The sequence below is a fragment of the Malaclemys terrapin genome, chromosome 9, assembly GCF_027887155.1.
Source record: "Malaclemys terrapin pileata isolate rMalTer1 chromosome 9, rMalTer1.hap1, whole genome shotgun sequence".
Classification (NCBI taxonomy): Eukaryota; Metazoa; Chordata; order Testudines; family Emydidae; genus Malaclemys; species Malaclemys terrapin.
In genome coordinates, this window is record NC_071513.1 from 762,181 (window position 1) to 782,113 (window position 19,933).

Genomic DNA, 19,933 nt, shown 5'->3' on the forward strand with positions numbered 1-19,933 from the left:
GCCAGAGTTCTGCCTGTTCAGAAAGCAGCACATACAGGTAAACCTCAGGACTGTTGTATGCAAAGCCCAGAGAAATGGACGGTAACAATCCGGTGTCCATTTCAAAGAGAGCGCACCATAGGCTCTCTGAGTAAAACAAACACTTAATGCACACTAAGCACAGGGCAACTAGTAGAAAATACTGTACTTAGTGTTTGAATACTATGAAGAACGTTTAAACAAAGGCTGTTCCACAGTAAATCTACTGCTGTTCCTCCTGCAGGCGTTTCCCCTTTCGTTTCTGTCATAAGCATTCAAAGACAAGGGTTCCACACCCCCTTTTCTGTACTTCAGCACACTCCTCTAGCACATTCCCCTTGAAGCTTTCCCAGAGACCGTGTTGTGTCCCTTGATTTGGGCCTTCCTCACACAGTGCGTCCTGCATTTGGGCCTTGGCAAGTTGAGGGGTATTGCTGTGACTGCTACACAGCTGTCTCCTTCCACCACACAGCTAACTGCATTTCAGTGTCTGGGGAAGATACCCCTGGCTATAAAAAAAATCAACAATAAATATCTCTTTGGTATGGGGCTTAAATTTTCAGAATCCTTGACGACGTTAACTAATGAGTCCTCAGTCTGTTGGGGAAGGAAGGGAAGAAATGTTATTGTCCCAATTTTACAGAGGAGAAACATGGTTTGTTTGTTTATGTACTGATGCCCTCCCAAGTCCTCTGACAGGTCCTAGACCTAGCGGGACACATCATGCCTGACCCCAGGAGTGTACAGTCTGAACTCGACAGACCACACAAGCTCACACACACCCATGGGGTCCAAGCGCAAAGCAAGACCATTTTTTCTTAGTTGTTTCTTCTTAGATGCCACGGACAAGGTGTGCTTAGTAATACAGCTTATTACTACTGACTAGTGTAAAGACACCTGCCATACGAAGGAATGAACCTACTAGCCAGAGGCAGAAACAGAAAGAGGAGGCTAGGGTCTCCACTGGTGAGGGCTGGGGCAAGGTCCAGCTGAGAAGCCTAGCTCCTTGCCACCAGCTGCTGGGGGAAGGGCAGAAGCTAGTGGTCTTTTTACCCCAGTGCTTGGAGGTTCCATCTGTTAGATCAGCCTCTGCTAGTACAATGTTTCTCATCATGGGGGCTGGGCCCACAGTTCATGGGGGCACAGAGCAGAGACGATCCATACTGGTGGGACGGCTATACACATCCAGCTACACCCTGTCTCCTACATTGCAAACCTGCTGCCACATCTGCAAGTAACTCCAAGGAAGCCACTCACCTTCCCCCGAGTACAGCCACTAACGCAGTAAGCTGTAACCACAGCCCACAGGGACCGGCTGCCAGCCCAGCCAGCAGCCTGCCAGCCCTAGCACCTCTTCTTTGCTCCCGCAGCTCTTAGCTCAGCCTTCGCGGGGTGGGAGCAGGGGGAGGGAATGAGAAGGTAAATGCCCAACCGAACAGTCAAGATGGGGGTGAGGAGAGTCTGCAAGAAAGACAAACAAGGAGAATAAAATTGACTGCCTGAAGAGAGAGAAACCAGAAAGAAAAGGGAGGAGAGGCCATGTCAGCTGTTCCTTGCATGGCACCAGGAGCTGGGAGCAGCACCCAGCCCTTCCCTGGGGCACCACCAAAGCCAGTCTGGAAGTTGCTGGGCTGGCAAGTGGCCTGATGATGCACAGCTCCTGCCTTGTCTGGCTGCTGTAGGGGAACAAGCGCTGGCCGTCCGTCCAGGGCCGGCTCCAGGTTTTCTGCCGCCCCAAGCGGGAAATAAATAAATAAATAAATGTGCCGTGGCAGCGCGATCGCGCCGCTCCACTTTCCAGCAGCAATTCGGCGGCAGGTCCTTCGCTCTGAGAGGGACTGAGGGACCCGCCGTCGAATTGCCGCTGAAGACCCGGACGTGCCGCCCCAATAGCGGCCAGAGTGCTGCCCCTTGGTACTGGCCGCCCCAAGCCCCTGCTTCTTTAGCTGGTGCCTGGAGCCGGCCCTGCGACCATCAGCCCCAGGGGCACCGGGCTGCAGCCCGCACCCCAGGCTGCTGGAGGGGGTGGGAGCAGGGGGCTCGCAGCTGCTCCAGCTTCTCCCCCCACCAGCTCCAGGGCCGGCTCCTGGCAGGAGACTGGCCCGAGCCCAGCCACCGCGAGCAGCAGCCGCCAAGGCACCGCCTGCGGGCTCAGGCCGCCGCTTCCGCCCCGGGGCGGGACCAGGAGAAAAGGCTCCGCTGCCTGCCCAAAGCGCGAGGCCCCGCCCCTTTCCCGGGAGTAGGCGGGACTACATCCCTTGACAGGCAGGTAACTTTCCACCCTCGTCCACGTGGTCCGGCAAGCCACCGCCCCCTCCCGGCCGTACTCCAGCCCCTTGGCTCGGATTGGCTGAAGGGTTACAGAGTCCTCGCCTATCCCCACAGCGATTGGTCGCTGTTGTAAACCGGGCACGCCCCCTTCGGGCTCCAGCTCCTCGCTCTGCCCCGGCTTGCAGTTTCCCCGGGCAGGCGGCTGGAGCGGGCCGGTACCGTCAGGCAGCTAACCATGATCCTGTGTCCCCCGAGCACGGAGCGCCCCCGCGGAAACCAGTGCCAGCGGCTGCAGGGCCAGGTGAGCGCCAGTGCCCCCAGTGCGCCCCCCCCCGCGGAAACCAGTGCTAGCGGCTGCAGGGCCAGGTGAGCGCCAGTGCCCCCAGTGCCCCCCCCCCGCGGAAACCAGTGCCAGTGGCTGCAGGGCCAGGTGAGCGCCAGTGCGGCCCCCCCCCCCGAAACCAGTGTCAGCGGCTGCAGGGCCAGGTGAGCGCCAGTGCCCCCCCCCGCGGAAACCAGTGCCAGTGGCTGCAGGGCCAGGTGAGCGCCAGTGCCCCCCCCCCGCGGAAACCAGTGCCACTGGCTGCAGGGCCAGGTGAGCGCCAGTGCCCCCAGTGCGGCCCCCCCCGAAACCAGTGCCACTGGCTGCAGGGCCAGGTGAGCGCCAGTGCCCCCAGTGCGCCCCCCCCCTGAAACCAGTGCCAGCGGCTGCAGGGCCAGGTGAGCGCCAGTGCGCCCCCCCCGAAACCAGTGCCAGCGGCTGCAGGGCCAGGTGAGCGCCAGTGCGCCCCCCCCCCGAAACCAGTGCCACTGGCTGCAGGGCCAGGTGAGCGCCAGTGCCCCCAGTGCCCCCCCCCGCGGAAACCAGTGCCAGTGGCTGCAGGGCCAGGTGAGCGCCAGTGCCGCCCCCCCCCCGAAACCAGTGCCAGCGGCTGTAGGGCCAGGTGAGGGCGCGGGTGACCTCCCGTCCCAGTTCGGGGCCCCCCATCCCGCTGCGCGCAGAGCTGTGGAGACCTTTCGGCCTGCGGTGGCCCCCGCCCGCGTCTCCCGCTAATCGGCCCCTGTCCCGGCGGTGCGGGAGTCTGCGCCCAGCCGCTGGCCCCGGGAAAGTTGGGGACGGAGCCTGGAAGCTGCCGCGGGCACTTTGCCTCGCTGCCGGGGCGCCTGGCCCCTGGGGGCGCTGGCCACCGGGGACCGTGTCCTCTCCTCGCCGCACGGCTTCGCCCCGCAGCGTCCCGCGCCGGGCGCACGAGCCGCCCCGCTGCAGGTGCCCGGGCAGGAGCATCTCCCGAGCCCGGGGCAGGTTCTTTGTCCTGGGATGCTGATGCGAGTCCTCCCCATCACTGCCAATCAAAGTTGTTTTTCTCCTTTCCTGCCGCACTGTCCCCGCTGCCCGCCGGGGGCGCTGCGCCGGCTCTGCGGCTGGAGCGAGACAATGGAGCGGCCGGGCGCTCGGCCGGGCTCTGGGCCGGGCAGGGGGCTCTGGCAGGGGCCGGGGCCGGGGACCTGCTCGCTTCCCTCCGCTGCTCCGGGGGAGTCCCGGGGACTGGCCCTAGCGCAGGGCGGCCTTGCTGGAGCTCTCCCACTGCCTGGCTCCCCGGAGTTGCCTCCAGCCTTCAGATTAAAGTGCGCCCGGCCCCCTCGCAGATCTCCAGTGCGCCACGCTGGACTTGCCCTTAGCCACGGAGCCTGCCCTGTTGCCTAGTGCTGACAGCAGCCCACGTGTGTGCTGTGTCCCGGGGCTGTGTCCTGCGGAACGTTTCTATTGGTACCAAGTGGGCCCTGCAGTGCACTAGCCTAGAGCTGGACTCTGCTGCTTCAGAACAGCGAGTCTGGGTCCTGTCTTCTGCCTGCCTGCTTACTGGTCAGTGAATCAGCCTTCTCCCCAGTACCTTGGGCATCTAGTGGGGTCGCTTCTAGAGTTACTCCCTGACACTGGAAAGGCTCTACCAGAGAGCCTGCAGCCACTCCTGGTAGACTGAAATTGCTACGCATGGTTAATGGATCTGGGAATTTGGGATACCAAAGAGCCAGGGAGAGAAGCGGGGAGATGAAAGCGTCTCCAGAGCCACCTGTATGACGTGGGGTTTCTGGAGTCCTGGGCTGTGGAATTCTCTCTCACTGGAGCCATGGGAGGAGGAGGACCTCGCCTTAGTACCAACAGGACAGGTGCAGAACACGCTCTGCCCCGACATGCATTGTTGGGCGGTTCAGTGAGTGCTCTCTGCAGACAGTTATTTACCCCTCATCACCCCTGTGTTGGGTCCCCTGGTGAAGTGGGTGTGAAGTGTCGTGCACTCCCAAGAGGCCCGCAGTACCTGAACAGAGCTTACAGGCTTTTCAGCAGCCAGGGTGCTCCCTAATCCTGGCAGTGTGCCTGATGTGGGGAGAAGAGAACAAATCCCTTTTGCCTTGGCTTCCTATGCCTGCTCTTGGACATGAGTTGATTTAGGTTTCATTAATGTACAGTTACCTGGCTCCACAGGCTTCTTCAAATGGGAACTTGTGGGGAGTGTCTGAATAGCTCCGGGTGACTTCCAAACCTCCAGGGGCGGGCTGGGCACTTCTCGGAGTCCAGGGGGGTCAGGAGCCGAGCAGAAAGCACAGACCCCTAGAAAGGGAGCGAGAGCGGTTTGCTGCAGCATGTGCTGCTCTGCATGCTGCTTCTCCTGCTGACGAATGACATCACTCTGCTTTCGGCTGAGCCAAACTCAGATCTGGCTTTGGGAGCTCAGCCCTGGAGCTAGTGGGAAGGGACTAAAGGCAGCAATGCAGGGGCCAAGCTGCAAGTGCAGTGCTTGGGATTATGGCCTCTGAGCCTGGGAAGTGGGGCCATAGCATTGTCACCAGGCTAAAAATGCACCAAAGCCGACTCTTTTGTGCCAGAGCTAACAAACACTCTTAAGAAAGGGGAAGTTGGGGGGAGGAGAGGGAAAGGCCCACCTAGCGGTGTGGAGCTGAGTAATTTTGCACTGTTGCTCCTCGCTGTCTCTGGTACAGAGAGCTGCTGGGCAGTAAAGGGGAACAGGAGCTTCTCAAAGAACTGCAGGAAAAGCCATTTAAGATTTTAAATAGTGAACTGAATCAGGAGAGCCTTGGCATGTACGCCTTACACCAGAACACCTGCACATCCTCCCCAGGGCTGGGGGAGACGCTTCAAGCTGCTGCTGCTGTCATCAAACCTGCTGCATCCCTGAACTGCCATCCTCCTGGCACCTTCAGGGTGGCACGGCACTGCCAAGGGACACTGACTCCTGGAAGATTGAAAAGCCTCTAGGTCACTGTTTAAATGCTCCCCTGTATTGATGACTGAGGAATTCAAGGCTGTGTGCACTGGGCATTGTGGCTATCCTATGGGAATGCCTTGGCTCATCAGCCCCTCTTCTAGTCTGTGTGGTAGATGCTCTGAAAAGTCTCTTTTCTCCCTCTCAGTTTTGGAGCTGTGAGCTGGGCAGGCAGCTGGCTTGACTCTTCCTTGCATGCATCCTGTTCACAGAGGATTGGTCCGTGCCGCTTGGCTCAGCTGTTGATTGGCCGACTTCCCCTAGTGTGGAACAGGAAGGCTTTGGCTGCTTTGTACATTTCCATGTTGGTCAGCACCTGCCTTGGCAGGACTCTGGCCCCAGGAACAGAAGGCAGAGATGTGGTGAATTCAAATGAAGTGGCATCTGGGGACTGGACAAAACTCAGCCCCTGTCCTGAGGAGCTTACAGTCTATAAAACTGGAAAGCATCTGGTATTCAGAGTGATGTGCTCTAGCAGGGAGGAGAATGTCAATTAGCATTCAGCCTTTGAACTAAGTGAGAACCCCAGGCTCTTGGATCAGGCACTTGTCAGCCTGTCAAAGGAGAGTACAATTTTGGAACGTCCTCTGGTCTGGCTTTAGCAAAAGATTTCTCTGGGAATGTCAGGGAGGTGCCCTTGGGCAGGGTTGTGGGGTTCCTACCTTTTATTTATCCTATGTCTCAGGTGTGCTTGCATGCAACCTAGCCTGAGGAGCTAACAGTAAATTTCTCCAGAGTGCAGCTGGAGGTAACCAACCCAGAGAGTCCACACAGCCACCATTATTTGCACATCTTGGTGGCTCCACCTTGGGTTTTGGATTTGACAAGAATGTAAAGGGTAAGGTTGGTTAATAAATGAGCTCTGAGGAGGGTGGCCATGGGATTGGGAGGATGTTTCCCATGTAGGGCGCAGCATGAGAAAAGGTAGAGTTTGACCTTAGTGCCTGAATCGGGAAGGTGGCAGCCAGGCCAAAGATGAAGGCGGGGTGGAGTTGTGCAGGTCCCTGAAGGTGGGAATGCGGAGTTGAAATGTGACACAGATGGTGAAGAGAATCCAAGATGGGGGTCGGGGAGAGAAGTCCAGCTGGAATGCCGGTGTGAGACTCAGGGAAAGCTAAAGTAGCTGGATGGGACAGGGTTTGGGAGCGAGGGTAGAGAGGAAAGAGATGGATTTTGGAGCTGATGGGGAGAATCAACTGAAAGCATGGGTGAGTGTCTGGGACATGCTGACAGTGCTGTTGGGAGCGGGGGCGGAGGGAGATGAGGAGCTCTTGTTTCTATGCTGAGTATGAGCTGGTGTTGGGAGAAGGCCATTCGCAAAGACCATCTCAAGTCCAGACTTGCATAGAGGGGCCGGACCGGATTAGAGAGCGAAACTGAAGCCGGAGAATGGATGAGGTATCTGGGAAGAGGGGATGAGGAAGGCCCCATTGGAGAGGGTTGGGACACTGGAGTATCCTGGGAAGGATGCACGGCAAGGTGTCTAACTTGCCTCTGTGTGCGGGTCTGGGTATTAGGATCTCCGGTTGGAAGCAGTTTCCTTCTGCACCCAGTAGAAGCAGAGGGAGTAGAGAAGGGATAATTAATTGCCCCTCCGTCACATCTGCCCCGTGCTATAATTACCCACGTCCTTGAGAGTGTTTTAGTCTGTAAAGCCCCAAAACGGCCCAATGAGAGAGACTGCTGCATCCTGTGGTTGGGGCTGTGTTTGTACTTAGACGGGTTGCCACTGTATGCAAAATCCTCTGCCCAGAAAGGAAGGGAATGCAAAGGCAGACTAGTAAAAGATTTTAATGGCAACCACTTTCTGACTGTCAGACTGGCTTCATTTACAAGCCCCAGGACTACTTCCTAAAACACCACCCAGGCCAGCTTCACAGACAATCCAGGCAGCATCTCCTGCCTCTTGCAGGATCACAACTAACTGGTATTGGAACTGAGCCAAGGGCACTGATGGATAACACCGAATAGAATCTGCCTTTCCTGCCTGCGGCCCCACTGACTTCTGCATTTCTAAAAGGAGCAAAAACATGTTTGCTGACAGGTTGTTTTTTTGGAGTGTGGGAGGACCTGGAGATGTGCCGGGAGAAGGCATGTTGAGCAAGCTGGGGGTATTTCTGCTTACTCACTTTTCTGATCATTACTGTCTTCGAATAGCCTCTCAAAAGTCCCACTGTTCAAAGCGAAGTCTGGTTTGCGGCTCTAGGGCAAACTGAAGTGAAGCTCCAGCAGTGACTAGATTTCTTCCAATGCACAGGCAAAAGCGGGCTCCAAAGCTGGACATGCACTGTAGTGCCCCCCGAGTGAAATAATGTGCTGGGCCTGTGGTGCTGCCATTGTTCTCCACCAGAGGCCAGATCTAAGGGGCACAGGGATGCTGGGGGGGCTGCTGCACCCCCTGGTGTGAAGTGGTTTCCGTCATATGCAGGGTTTACAGCAGTGATGTGCCAAGTCTTCACTTATTCACTCGAATTTAAGGTTTCGCGTGCCAGTCATACATTTTAACGTTCTTAGGTTTCTTTCTATAAGTCTATAATATAGAACTAAACTATTGTTGTATGTAAAGTAAATAAGGTTTTTAAAATGTTTAAGAAGCTTCATTTAAAATTAAATTAAAATGCAGAGCCGCCCGGACCGGTGGCCAGGACCCAGGCAGTGTGAGTGCCACTGAAAATCATCTCACATGCGTGCCATAGGTTGCCTACCCCTGGTTTACAGTTTGGGTCAATGGCCCTCAGCCCCCTGAAGGGGCACTGTGGATTTTTACAAGAACAGTGATTAAAATGTGATGCACCTCTTTCCTCTGCCCTGAGCCTGGCTACCACTGCAGTGGCTTGTGGGAATCCCTGCTACAAGGGACCCCAAACTCACTGAGGCAGGGTTATGGAGCAGGAGAGAAACACTCAAAGAGCTCTTGGGAGTCATTGTGGATAGTTCCCCAGCGGCTAGAAAGAAGTAAATGCTGGGCAAAGAGCCCCCTTACTGCTGGCTTATTCTCCCATATCTAGGCTGATGGGCCTCATCCCCCCTGGGCTAGCTGCTCTGGGGAGCTGCTGAGGAGTGGCGAGGTCTGGCAGCTTGCAGCAGCAGCTGGAACAATAGGATAACTCACAGCGATAGCTGGGGCAACAGCCCGATACTTTCCTAGGCCTTCGTGTGGGACAGGAAATTCCTGGTCCCGTTTGGATCTCTTCCCGGGGGGTACAGCCAGAGCTTGTCTCAGGTAGCTGCAGAGTTTCACAGGACTCTGAAAGAGTCAACATATATTATTTGATCACATAACTGCCTGGCAAAGCTGGCCTTCCTCCCCTAAGGAGACAGAATTCCCCTTGTCTGGGGAGTGCGCGCACCCAGAAGACTCAGCACAGATTTCTGGCTTGTTCTCCCCTGCTGCACACTGACAAGATGAGCCAGGCACCTCTTATTTATATCCACTGAGGGCATTTGTCCCCCCGCAACCCTGCTGCGGGCAATGGCGCAAAACTGGGCTCAGACGTTGTTGCAAAGGTATTTGCAAGTGAGTAGTGCTCCCCCTGCCCTCAAAGAGATTGAGCTTGTCGTCTTGTCTCCCCAAAAGGGCAGGACTGTGGCAGGATTATGGGCTTCACTGGGAGAAGGAGCTACAGCAAAGGCGCAAATGAATTTTCACTTAAGCTTTTGTCGCTATTGAGTCTTGCAATGTTAAAGTACAGATAAATGAGCTAATGGAAAGAGAGTTCAGTTAGGTGACTGGTTGTTGATGCAGTCTGGCTTTTCCATCCGAGTTTGTAGATCTACTGGTGGCTGAAACGGTGGCTGCTAAACCTGGGTGGGAGTTCAGGGCGGGAAGGGGAAGCAAGGTGGAAGCTGGAATGACAGAATTTTTAAGGTCTTTAATCTCCTTAGCCCCAGGGCTAAAGACACACAGGCTAGCTAGAAAATGGTCAGTATTCAGTGGCATGCTGGGTTCCCTTGGCTAACTTCAGGCACTCACTGCAGTATCACTCTAAGAGCTCTGGCCTACCAACCCCAAATGGTGCTGACGTATTGATCCCCTTTCTGTGGGGCCTACAGCTGAGAATACCGCTGACTGTTGGCAGAAAAGCGCTTGCTGTCTGTACCTGCCCAGCAGTGCCAGTTTGCGATCGGGGAGCAGCTGCTGTCCCGTGAGGTTCTAGCTGACGTGGTGGGGGCAGCGAGAGAGTAGAATAAACTGCTTAGGGAAGAGGCTAATGTAGCACCAGGAGGGGGAGAGAACTAACTTTTCTGCAGTGCCCCTGTACTGGACGACACGGATAGGCCTGTCTTCTCCAGGCTGGTATCTACCTAGGATAGGTAACAAGCTTGTACTCTTGGTTTGCTGCAGCTGAGAGTGTGCTGCCTGGATTCCTGTGTAGGACCCAATCCTCCCACCTCCAGGAGCCCTGACGCTCAGCACAAGCTGAAAACGTGCCTCTGACCAACAGGTTAGAACCACTGCTTGGGCCCCTCGGCATTGCTGCTCCTCCCGTGGCTGGCCTGGGACTGGCTCTGTAAGCAGAAGGGAACAAACCAGTCCTCAGATGGTCTTCGTGCCAAACGACTTGTGAAGACCAGAGGGAGCTGGGAGTTGGGGGAGGGGGCAAGTGCCTGCTTTCTTTGTCTAGCATGTACGTCCTCTGTTGCTTTCTGCTGTTCTGGTCACGCACCGTCCTTGTAAGGACCAGGAGTGTGTGTTGGCCTTCCTGAGGCTTCAGCTCCTGGCTGGAGAGAATAACTCCACGGTCTGTAGCGGCCTTGGTGGGGAAGGGGCTGCCCAGAGCTGACTAGCACTATGGGCTGAGTGAGTGTGAGCTCACAGTTTTGCAGGAGAGGGCTGGGGGGGAAACATCTCAGTGTTGACCTCTTCACTGCATGGTCTTGCCAAGAGAGCCAGCTCTCAGGCAGGTTCTGGTTGAGGATTGGCTTCCTCTTTAAACTCCCTAATGGGTCCTGTTGCTGCATGTAGCCAAGGGGGCTTGCAGAAGGGGGTGACTGGGGGAGGAGTGCTTCATTGCTAACTAAATAAGGCGAGAGGTTATGCCTGTCTTCAGACACCCACAGTAAAAGTAGTTGTGCCTCTCGCTTGTTGGGGGTGAGTGACCACGGTGCCCAGATGCTATGGTAACAGGTACATAAGAAAGAAACCTTTAGTCAGAAAGAAGAACAGGAGTACTTGTGGCACCTTAGAGACTAACAAATTTATTAGAGCATAATCTTTCGTGGACTACAGCCCACTTCTTCGGATGTATATAGAATGGAACATATATTGAGGAGATATATATACACACATACAGAGAGCATAAACAGGTGGGAGTTGTCTTACCAACTCTGAGAGGCCAATTAATTAAGAGGGGGAAAAAAAAAAAAAACTTTTGAAGTGATAATCAAGATAGCCCAGTACAGACAGTTTGATAAGAAGTGTGAGCATACTTACAAGGGGAGATATATATACACACATGAATCTATCTCCTCAATATATGTTCCATTCTATATGCATCCGAAGAAGTGGGCTGTAGTCCACGAAAGCTTATGCTCTAATACATTTGTTAGTCTCTAAGGTGCCACAAGTACTCCTGTTCTTCTTTTTGCGGATACAGACTAACACGGCTGCTACTCTGAAACCTTTAGTCAGAAGCACTTGCTGTAAGAGGATAATGGGGTTCATGTGCATTGCCCTGTAGTCCCTGACCTTCTCCCGTACAATTGGAATGATACAGCTGGGCACTGGCTTCTGTGCAAACTGCCTGTGGCCACGTTCCCCTGCAGGGAAGGGAAATCCTAGGACACCGCTGCTCTGAGGAGGTGTGGGCCCTCCCACCAGTTCTGGGCTACTGGCTATTCCCTGCCTCCAGCATTCTTCTCAAAAGGAGCTGACTCACTGCTCTTGAATGGGACTGTTGGCTGCACAGGTGCTCCCGTTCTCCTGACACAGGCTGGAGGCCTAGCGGCACTAGCCATCCCTAGAAAGCCAGACTGGCACAGGAGTGCTGCTTCCAAGATTTTGAGAGCGCTTTCTGAGTAGGGATGAAGGCCTTGCGCACTGAAATGGAAAAGTCCTATTGAATCCCTCTTGTTCCAGCCCCATGGGGCAGATGCAAGATTACGCCTGTTCTCCAGCGCTTCATCCACTATTCGAGCCCCAAGCAGTGGTGCTTCCAGCTGTTCCAGTGGGGAGATTGCGCCACACACTAACTGGATATGACTCAGGCAGCTTCCAGTTTAACAAGAGGGCTAAGGCCTGCCTGCCTCTTACAAACAAGCTCCCCCCTTTGCAGCCAGTATCGGCCTCCTCTTTCAGCCTTGCTTGGATCCCCAAACCCGGCGTGGCAGTCTCCGACCAGAGAAATGGCTGTTGGCCAAACTTCTGGCCTTCCCTTTAGTGGGCTTGGGTCGAGGGCCGTAGAGGAAGAATCTGCGCTGAAACAAGGGAACCTCAGCTCCCCCCTTGTGACATTTTCTGCTGAGCTCTGTTAGCCCTGGGCGTGCTTACGAGGGCCAACTCCTGCAATGCTGGGACTAGCACCATTGCAGCCTCTCTCAGCTCTCCAGCAGACTCCAAGCCCCCGGTGAAAGGCAGCTCCTGCTGGAGTGCGCCCGCTCTAACACTGCGGCTCTCTCTCCCTCAGGTAGTGAAGATGACCAGTAGCGACCAAGAGCGACCACAGTTCCTGTTTGTGAAAGCGCTGGCCAGCCGGGGGCGCCTGGAGGCAGTGACCCAACAGATGGGCTACCACCCGCAGTACCTGGACAGCTTCCTCAAGATGCAGCACTACCTGCTTCACATGGACGGCCCACTGCCATTTGCCTGCAGACACTACATCGCTATCATGGTACGTACCAAACCCTCACCTCTTGGAAAGCAGCTGAAGTAAAGGCCTCCTTCCTGGCCCTATTGCAACAGCCTGCCAGGGCTGAACGGTAGCCTGCCGGAGCACTCGGTCCTTAGCTTGGCTGGTGCCCAGCGTCTAGTGGCTCCCACGTCTCCATAGAAGGCTCAGTGATGGGGGGAGGCAAGGGTGAGCTCTGCTCTCGGTCACCATCATTCTGTGCTGATAGTCTGGGGTCACCTCTCCCTGCAGAAGGCCCCAGTTAGGTTCTGTGTCTTGCATCCCTCTGCAGGAGCTTGGATATCCTCTGTGGCTTGGCCCTAGCCAGGCTCCAAAGGTTCTCTTTGGGTGGGTGGCCTTGGACTTCATGCTCAGCTGGAGTCTTCAGACAGTTGCCCGTGCTGGTTACCTGGGTGGTGTCCCTGGCCCTGTGGATACTGCATTGTCCTCTGGAGAAGCTGCTAGGGCTGGGCTTCATGCACTCAGGGTCTGAGTTGATCTTGCAGGCAGCTGCTCGGCACCAGTGCTGGTATCTGGTGAATCTGCACATGCTGCAGTTCCTGCGAGTGGGGGGAGATCCCCAGTGGCTGCGGGGCCTGGACTTCATCCCCCCCAAACTCCGCAATCTTAATGAGATCAACAAGATCCTGGCTCATCGGCCTTGGCTCATCAGCAAGGAACACATTGAGGTAACTGCACGTGGGACGTGGATATGAAGAGTCTGGGTGTGGGCTGATGGGTGGAATGAGAAGGGAACATAGGGCTGAGAGCTGCCCACTCCTTCCATCATGCACGGCCCCCTTGCAGATTCCTTCAAAAGGGGGCCTGGCATGAAGAGGGAGGAGACCTTGGGTGAGTCACTTGATGGATGGGGCAGACAGTAACCCCATCTACAGATGCAGGCATTATATAATGACACATGAAGAGAAGGGAGTACTTCACAAGTGGAGAACCAGTGTTGATAGGGCCCATTCATCAGGGTGGATGTAGTCCACTCCCAATAATAGATGAGGAGGTGTCAATTCCAGGAGAGGCCTGCATCTGTAACTTTCACTCGATGCATCTGAAGTGAGGTTTTTTTTACCCACGAAAGCTTATGCCCAAATAAATCTGTTAGGCTTTAAGGTGCCACCTGAGTCCTTATTGTTTTTGTGGATATGGACTAACATGGCTACCCCCTGATACTAGTAACCAGTCTGTTTTCTTGCTGTGATATCCGTCTCTGTCTGACCTACCCCACAGAAGCTGCTGAAGATCAGTGAGCAGAGCTGGTCTCTGGCAGAGCTGGTCCACGCTGTTGTCCTCGTGGCGCATTACCATGCTCTCGCCAGCTTTGTCTTTGGTTGTGGCTGTGAGCAGGAGTGGCTGGATGGCAGGAGCATACTGAAGTCAACGTTGCCAGGAAACCAGTGTTTCTGTGAGTCCGCCAGTGGGAACAGCTGTAATCTGGAATTGCTGCGCATCAACCGCAAACGGGTGAGCCACCAAGGATTTAACTCTCCCAGTGGCCAGGGGGCCAGCGGAACGAGGACTGCTGGCTGATTAACAGTTGTGTATTGTCTTCCCACACAGTCTCTGGATTCCTGTGTGGAGCTGGAATCGCTCCGGGAACGTATCCAGAGGATCCACCTGGAGACTGAGGGCCGAGAGGAAACGAGGCCACCACCACAAGACAGAGAGGAAGGTAATCCAAAGGGGCAGGCTGGAGATCTGGCATCCCAGAGGTCTCTGCTAGGAGAAGGGCAAGCCACCAATTTAGGCCTGTCCCTGTAGAGGCTGCAGGTGCCACCCAGGACTCTCCTCTCTTTGTAGGACTAGAAGGATGTGCCACAAAGAATTGCCTCCAAGCTCCTTGCACTGCAGAGTTTCTAGTGGGGGCCACAGGAGTATGGAATTGGGGGTTAGTGTCCTTAACACTGGTTAATCCACACCCTTCCAGATCATTGGAGGAGACTGATGATGTTTTCCAGGACTGTAGAGAGGAGGAAAAGCAGAAGAAATGACAAATGTGGCTTTAGGGAACCTGAGAAATAATGATGCTGAAGAGACCTCTTTCCCCAAGGGAGGGAAGGGAAGTGCCATTGATTTGTCTATTTCAGAAGTGAAGAAAGCCCCAGGGAGTGTTGTAAGGATCAGTTTTGCCCTGGGAGAATGGCTTAGATGGGATGTAACACTCATGAAACATGTACCAGAGCGCTTGGCTGGGATTGACTTTGCTGGCCCTGCAAGCTCCGAGAGGCAGTAATGCTGTGGGAAGTTGGGATTCCATGCCCCAGGAGATCTCTCTGGAGGGAGACCATGCCCCTTGCTGCTGGATGCTGCAGAGAAGCAGCATAAACTTGTGGCAGATCTGTTCTAATCTCCTCTGTGGGTGGCGGTGGGGTCTTTTTTTTCCTCAGATTTTGATGGGGAAATCGTCAGAGCCACAGATCTCTCCTGCTATGTCCAAGACCCTGACTTTGGATACCAGGACTTTGCCAGGCGAGATGAAGATCAGACCCAGATATTTAGAGTCCAGGTGAGTGTTTTGTTTTATGGGGTGACCCTGGAAGGCAGGAGCAGAGTCTGGGCCCAGGATCTTTGTTCCATGTCAAAAGTAGGGTGAGAGAGAGTGTCACGCGGCTGCTCTAGGCTCACATGCCTTATACTAAAACAGCATTCACAGGAGGCCGTGAGTGAGAGGGCTACATCCACCACTGTCGTGGTGCGGCGTCACTCTGAAAAGTAACAGTCCTGTGGCTCCTTTAAGACTAACAGATGTAGTGGGCATTCACCCACGAAAGCTTAGGCTCCCAATACTTCTGTTAGTCTTAAAGGTGCCACAGGACTCTCTGTTGCTTTTTACAGATCCAGACTAACACGGCCACCCCTCTGCTACTCTGAAAAGTGACGGTCAAGATGCCCCATCTGACAAGAAGCAGGTTGTGGAGGGAGAGGAGTCAGAGCTACTGACCTTGGGGACAAATAAGTATTCTGCTGTTGCAGACCCAGCACAGCTCTGGGGGCGGGAGCCAGATTCTGTTCAGCAACAGCTTTGCTGCCAAAGTGCCAATAGCAGGATCAGATGTTCTCTTGCACCTGGACAGCCCCACTAGAGGCAGGTGTAACTGGGGGCAGGGTTTGGCTGCTGGCAGAGCAGGGAAGCCTCTTGCTGTTCTGATTCCAGCAAGAGCTTGTCCAGTCTAAGACATAACACATCCTGGACACAATGCCGCTTTCTGGCTCAGTGGCTTTTCCACTGGCTCATTTCATGGGGCTGCTGAGTTCCCCTTGGGCACTGAAGGCATCTTGCTCTGTTTGACAGGATTACTCCTGGGAAGACCATGGATTCTCGCTGGTAAACAGACTCTACTCGGACGTTGGCCATCTCCTGGATGAGAAGTTCCGTACAGTTGACGGTCTCCAGAGCAATGCCATGGCCAAGCGGCAAGGCTGTGAATCGTCTGTCTTCAAACGGGGCATCTGGAACTATATCCATTGCATGTTCGGAATCAGGTATCCAAGGGGTCTCAGTGCAAGGCCTATGTGGGGTTGTCACTGGAGAAAATCTAACTCTTAGCATATGTGGGATTCATCCGGGAGAGGAGCTTGGCCTGAGAAATGGGGACGTTACAGCTACCTCTGTCCCCCAACCTTGTGGGGCATCTTCCAGACTGGTTAAGAGAATCAGTGAGGAATTAAACAGGGATCGGTTGACATGAGCCTTCGAACATAGCTGAGCTTTGGGATGACACGGGTGCCCATGGTGCTCCCCCAGCCCCTTCTCAGGATGTTTTGTGGGAGTGGCTCAGGTATGGCTTACGTTAGCAAAACAATTCTGCTGCTACCTATGCCCTCCCACTTCTTACCGGTCGTAAGAGTGAGCAGCAGAGGGGAGGGATGGAGGGAGGGGGAGAGGAGCAAGTGGGGAGCGGGGAGAAGGGGTGATATGGGGGTGGGGCCATGTTTTGGGCACCAGTGGGGCCCCCCCACTTTTAGTGAGCTTCCATTGCCCCTGAACCAAAAAAAAGCCGCGATCATGATCTGTGGCGGCAATTTGGCGGGAGGTCCTTCGCTCTGAGCAGGAGTGAGGGACCGTCCACCGAATTGCCGCCGAATAGCTGGACGTGCCGCCCCTCTCCAGAGTGGCCGCCCCAAGCACCTGCTTGGCAAGCTGGTGCCTGGAGCCGGCCCTGTCGGTGAGCAGCAGGGGCCTGATACAAGTGGTCACTCCAGCTCCTCTGGCTGCTATCCTGATCCTGGAGAAGGTTGTGGCAGGTGGGCACATGGAAGCTGGTTCTCACATGCGCCCTGGAACTCTTCCCACAGGTACGACGACTACGATTACGCAGAAGTGAATCACTTTCTGGAGCGTATGCTCAAAGTTTACATTAAAACTGTGACTTGTTACCCAGAGAAGACTAACCCAGAAATGTTCAGTCGGTTCTGGAAGCAGTTCAAGCACAGTGAAAAGGTACAGGGGCTCAGAGGAGAACATGGCACATCTAATATCTCCATGTAGTCTATTTGGCCAGTTTTTAGAGCCCGCAGTGCTTCAAGGGAAGCTTGTGCAGCTGTTGGGTTGAGCCCAAAGGTGGGAGGGACCAGAGCCTGGCACACAAGGTCCTTCCTTCAAACCAAAGAGGTGTCAGGGAGAATCCAGAGAACACAGAACTTGGGTGCTCCTGTGGGGCTGGAACCGGGCATCAGGGAGTGAGGCTCTTGGAGGCCTCGTCACTGATGGCGCTGCAAGCAGTCTTGGGGCACTAGTTGTGCTCCACTGCACTGTGACCTGTGCTGAGCAGCTGCAGTAACCCAGGAGAAGCAATGCCTTTGCATATGGTCCATGTCTACCCTGCAGGGCAGAACTGTCCTCCGCGCCAGTCCTGTTTGCAAGGCGCATGTGAGGAGTAGCTGCGCTCCCACTGGAGTGAGTCTCTATGGGAGGCTCTGCAGACCGGGCCCGCTGACTGCCACATCCTTGTAGCTGCTCCTGCAGAGCTGACATCAGGCTGGGGGAGTCGGGGAACTTGTGGTCAAATAAGGAACAGTTGAATCCACAGGACCTTGAAGTCCATACAGGGCTTGGTCTGGATCTACTTGAATGTCCCTCCCTCTCACAGCTTCTCCAGTGCAGGCAGCTCATAACCCTGCAGGATTAACAGTTCTCTCGCGTTGCAAGTCCATCCTCTCCACACAGGCTGGCTGACTCTCTGCCCAGGCCAGAAGGAATCCATTAGCATTTAAACACTGGGCATGAAGGGCTCAGTGCCCTGGGGCTGCCCCCTCTAGACCTGCCCTGACTGGTGCCCGCAGATCACTGCGCTAAGCAAACTGCACCAAGCCTAAGTCCCTCTTTTGCTCCCTCAGGTCCATGTGAACCTTCTCATCCTGGAAGCCAGAATGCAAGCTGAACTCCTGTATGCACTGCAAGCAATTACCCAGTACATGATCTCCTAGAGAGCAGGGATGGCTGGGTTATGGCAGGGGCGGCGCAGGCATCCCTGCCTCTCCATGGACTCCATACTTGAACCATCGGGCTGGACCTGGCTGCGATGGGTTTCTCTAACGTACTTGACTGTTCTGTTTCTATGGGGCACGATGAGTGACCTTGTTATGTGCAATTACCAAGCTGTGAGGCAACTCCATGCTGCTGTGATGTAGGTGTGAAGCTGGAGATGCAAATGTGTCCATGGCAGACTCCCAAAGACTCGGGGCAGGGAGGGAAGGACGGGCAGGGAGAGGGCATGTCTCTCTTCAAAGAGATGGGCTCTAACCATCCACAGTGGAAGCCCTTCACCCAGGCGGCCCAGGGAGCCTGTCCATGGACGCAGCCCAGTGCCGGCTCCCGTGTGCGTTCCAGCCCTGGGGCAGAGCTGCAAACTTGTTCCCTTTCCAGCACTGCAGCAGCATCACACTGGGCAGGGCTGGCTGTTCGGACGCAGCGGCTGTGGGGTGATGACGCTCGCTGTGGAGCATCACAATCGGTGGGGGGCTTTGGGTGTGTTCTGAAACGCCTTTAGTCAGAGGAGCACTGGTTATGACCCTGGTTCTCAGAGATGAGCAGATCCTCCCCCGTCCCCAGCACAGTACTGGAGGGAAACCAGCCTCCTGCACACGCTCCTGGCAGCACCATGCGGAGTACATGTCAAGCTGTGGCACTCCTGAGGGGGTGCAGTGATCAACCTGCTGTATTCTCCCAGTCCCAGGGACAGGCTCTTGTCCTCCCGCTCCTGGGGGTGGCTGCTTGGAATGTTTCCCTTCTGTAGAGCTGGGCTCTGGGACCTGCATCCCCCCCTCTGGGTCTCCTATTGAGCCCCCCCTTTCTACAGAAAGCACAGGGGGGTCATTGTACCCAAACATGAGCTGGATCACTTGCTGCTCAGTATTGCCAGGTGGGCTATGGCCTGTTTGCTCTGACAGGCCAGGTCAACTGAAACGGCCTCAATCACCTCCTGTTATGGGGATGGCAGCCCTAGGACTGGAGCAGCTCCTGACCGACCAGCCTCCACGCACAGGGCCTACACCTCCTTCTCTGCCATGGGCGGGAGCCACGTGCTGCAGTGCTCTTCGTGACCCCGGGAGGGACTGAGGAGTAACAACCTGCCCTAGCCATTACCGCTCTGGCTGGAGGAGATCTCGCCGTGCTGGGTCCCCAGCCATGGCTCAGTGGCTGGCTCAGCTTCAGAGGGAGATTCAGGTAAGGGCTGTGTACAGAGGCTCCTTCTCCAAAGAGCTTTTTGGGGCATGAGGACACTGCTGGGACCTTCCTAGGAACTGGAGTCTGGAGGGGAAGGGGCTGGGAGCAGAGTGTGAGGCACGCTGCTTTGGTCAGCCTGGTTAAGCTACAGAGAGCCTATTTTTGCTATAAATATAATTATGTTTGACACAATCTGCACCTGGCTCATCTCTCTTCACTTGCCCCGGCCAGAGAGCTAACCCTTGTACAAGTGTGCTGTCGTGCGTCTGCTCGGTCTGCAGAGCTGGTGGCAGGCAGGGCCGAGCTGCACTGCCGTAGCTTGTGCAGTGGCTTTCTACCGTAGGTCTGGTCATCACCTGCATTCCTGAAGTCTCCTAGCTTTGCCTGAGCCCCTGGAGATGCAGCAGTGCTGGTCAGGATGGGGGGTTCTCTCTCCCCTCTGGTGCCCTTCGGCACCATGGCAATAGGAGCCGATGAACTGTCCCTCCTCGTGAAGGAGACGGCTATGCCAAGCTCCATCTCCTCTCTCCAGCAGCAGTACTTTCTCTCTTGCTGTCCAAAATAGCTCTGGCATCTTGCAGTACTCCGCTCAACAGCGCCCAGGGAGTGTGACCGGACGGGAAAAGGGTTAACTGAACCTACAGGACTCCACTGCAAGAAAGGAGCAATACAGCCACAGGTGGGGGGGGGGGGGGGGGGGGAGGGAGGTGTTGGGTAGCCTTAACCTTCCCTCCCACCACTAGGTTGTAGGACAGGAGTGAATTTAAGGCTTCGCTCCTGCCAGAGAAGCTTGCCTTCAAAGAAGGTGGGTGGGCAAGTGCGTTGTTCTAGATCCCTGGAACAGCAGGAGCCTG

At 55.3% G+C, this 19,933-nt stretch overlaps 1 protein-coding gene across 3 annotated transcripts; it reads left to right on the forward strand.

Moving 5' to 3' along the window:
- The first annotated feature begins 2,406 nt into the window (after positions 1 to 2,406).
- Positions 2,407 to 19,271, forward strand: LOC128843644 (sestrin-3-like). Of its 3 annotated transcripts, none has more exons than XM_054040634.1 (9): positions 2,407 to 2,590; positions 12,200 to 12,403; positions 12,907 to 13,089; positions 13,643 to 13,876; positions 13,973 to 14,084; positions 14,800 to 14,918; positions 15,705 to 15,895; positions 16,709 to 16,853; positions 17,750 to 19,271. In XM_054040634.1, the coding sequence occupies exons 1-9, from the start codon at positions 2,525 to 2,527 to the stop codon at positions 17,837 to 17,839; spliced, it is 1,344 nt and encodes a 447-aa protein (XP_053896609.1). In that variant the 5' UTR covers positions 2,407 to 2,524; the 3' UTR covers positions 17,840 to 19,271. The 3 variants fall into 3 exon arrangements, with proteins under 3 accessions (XP_053896609.1, XP_053896610.1, XP_053896611.1); XM_054040635.1 differs by lacking the exon at positions 2,407 to 2,590 and adding an exon at positions 3,042 to 3,061; XM_054040636.1 differs by lacking the exon at positions 2,407 to 2,590 and adding an exon at positions 9,804 to 10,018.
- Positions 19,272 to 19,933: the final 662 nt, after the last annotated feature.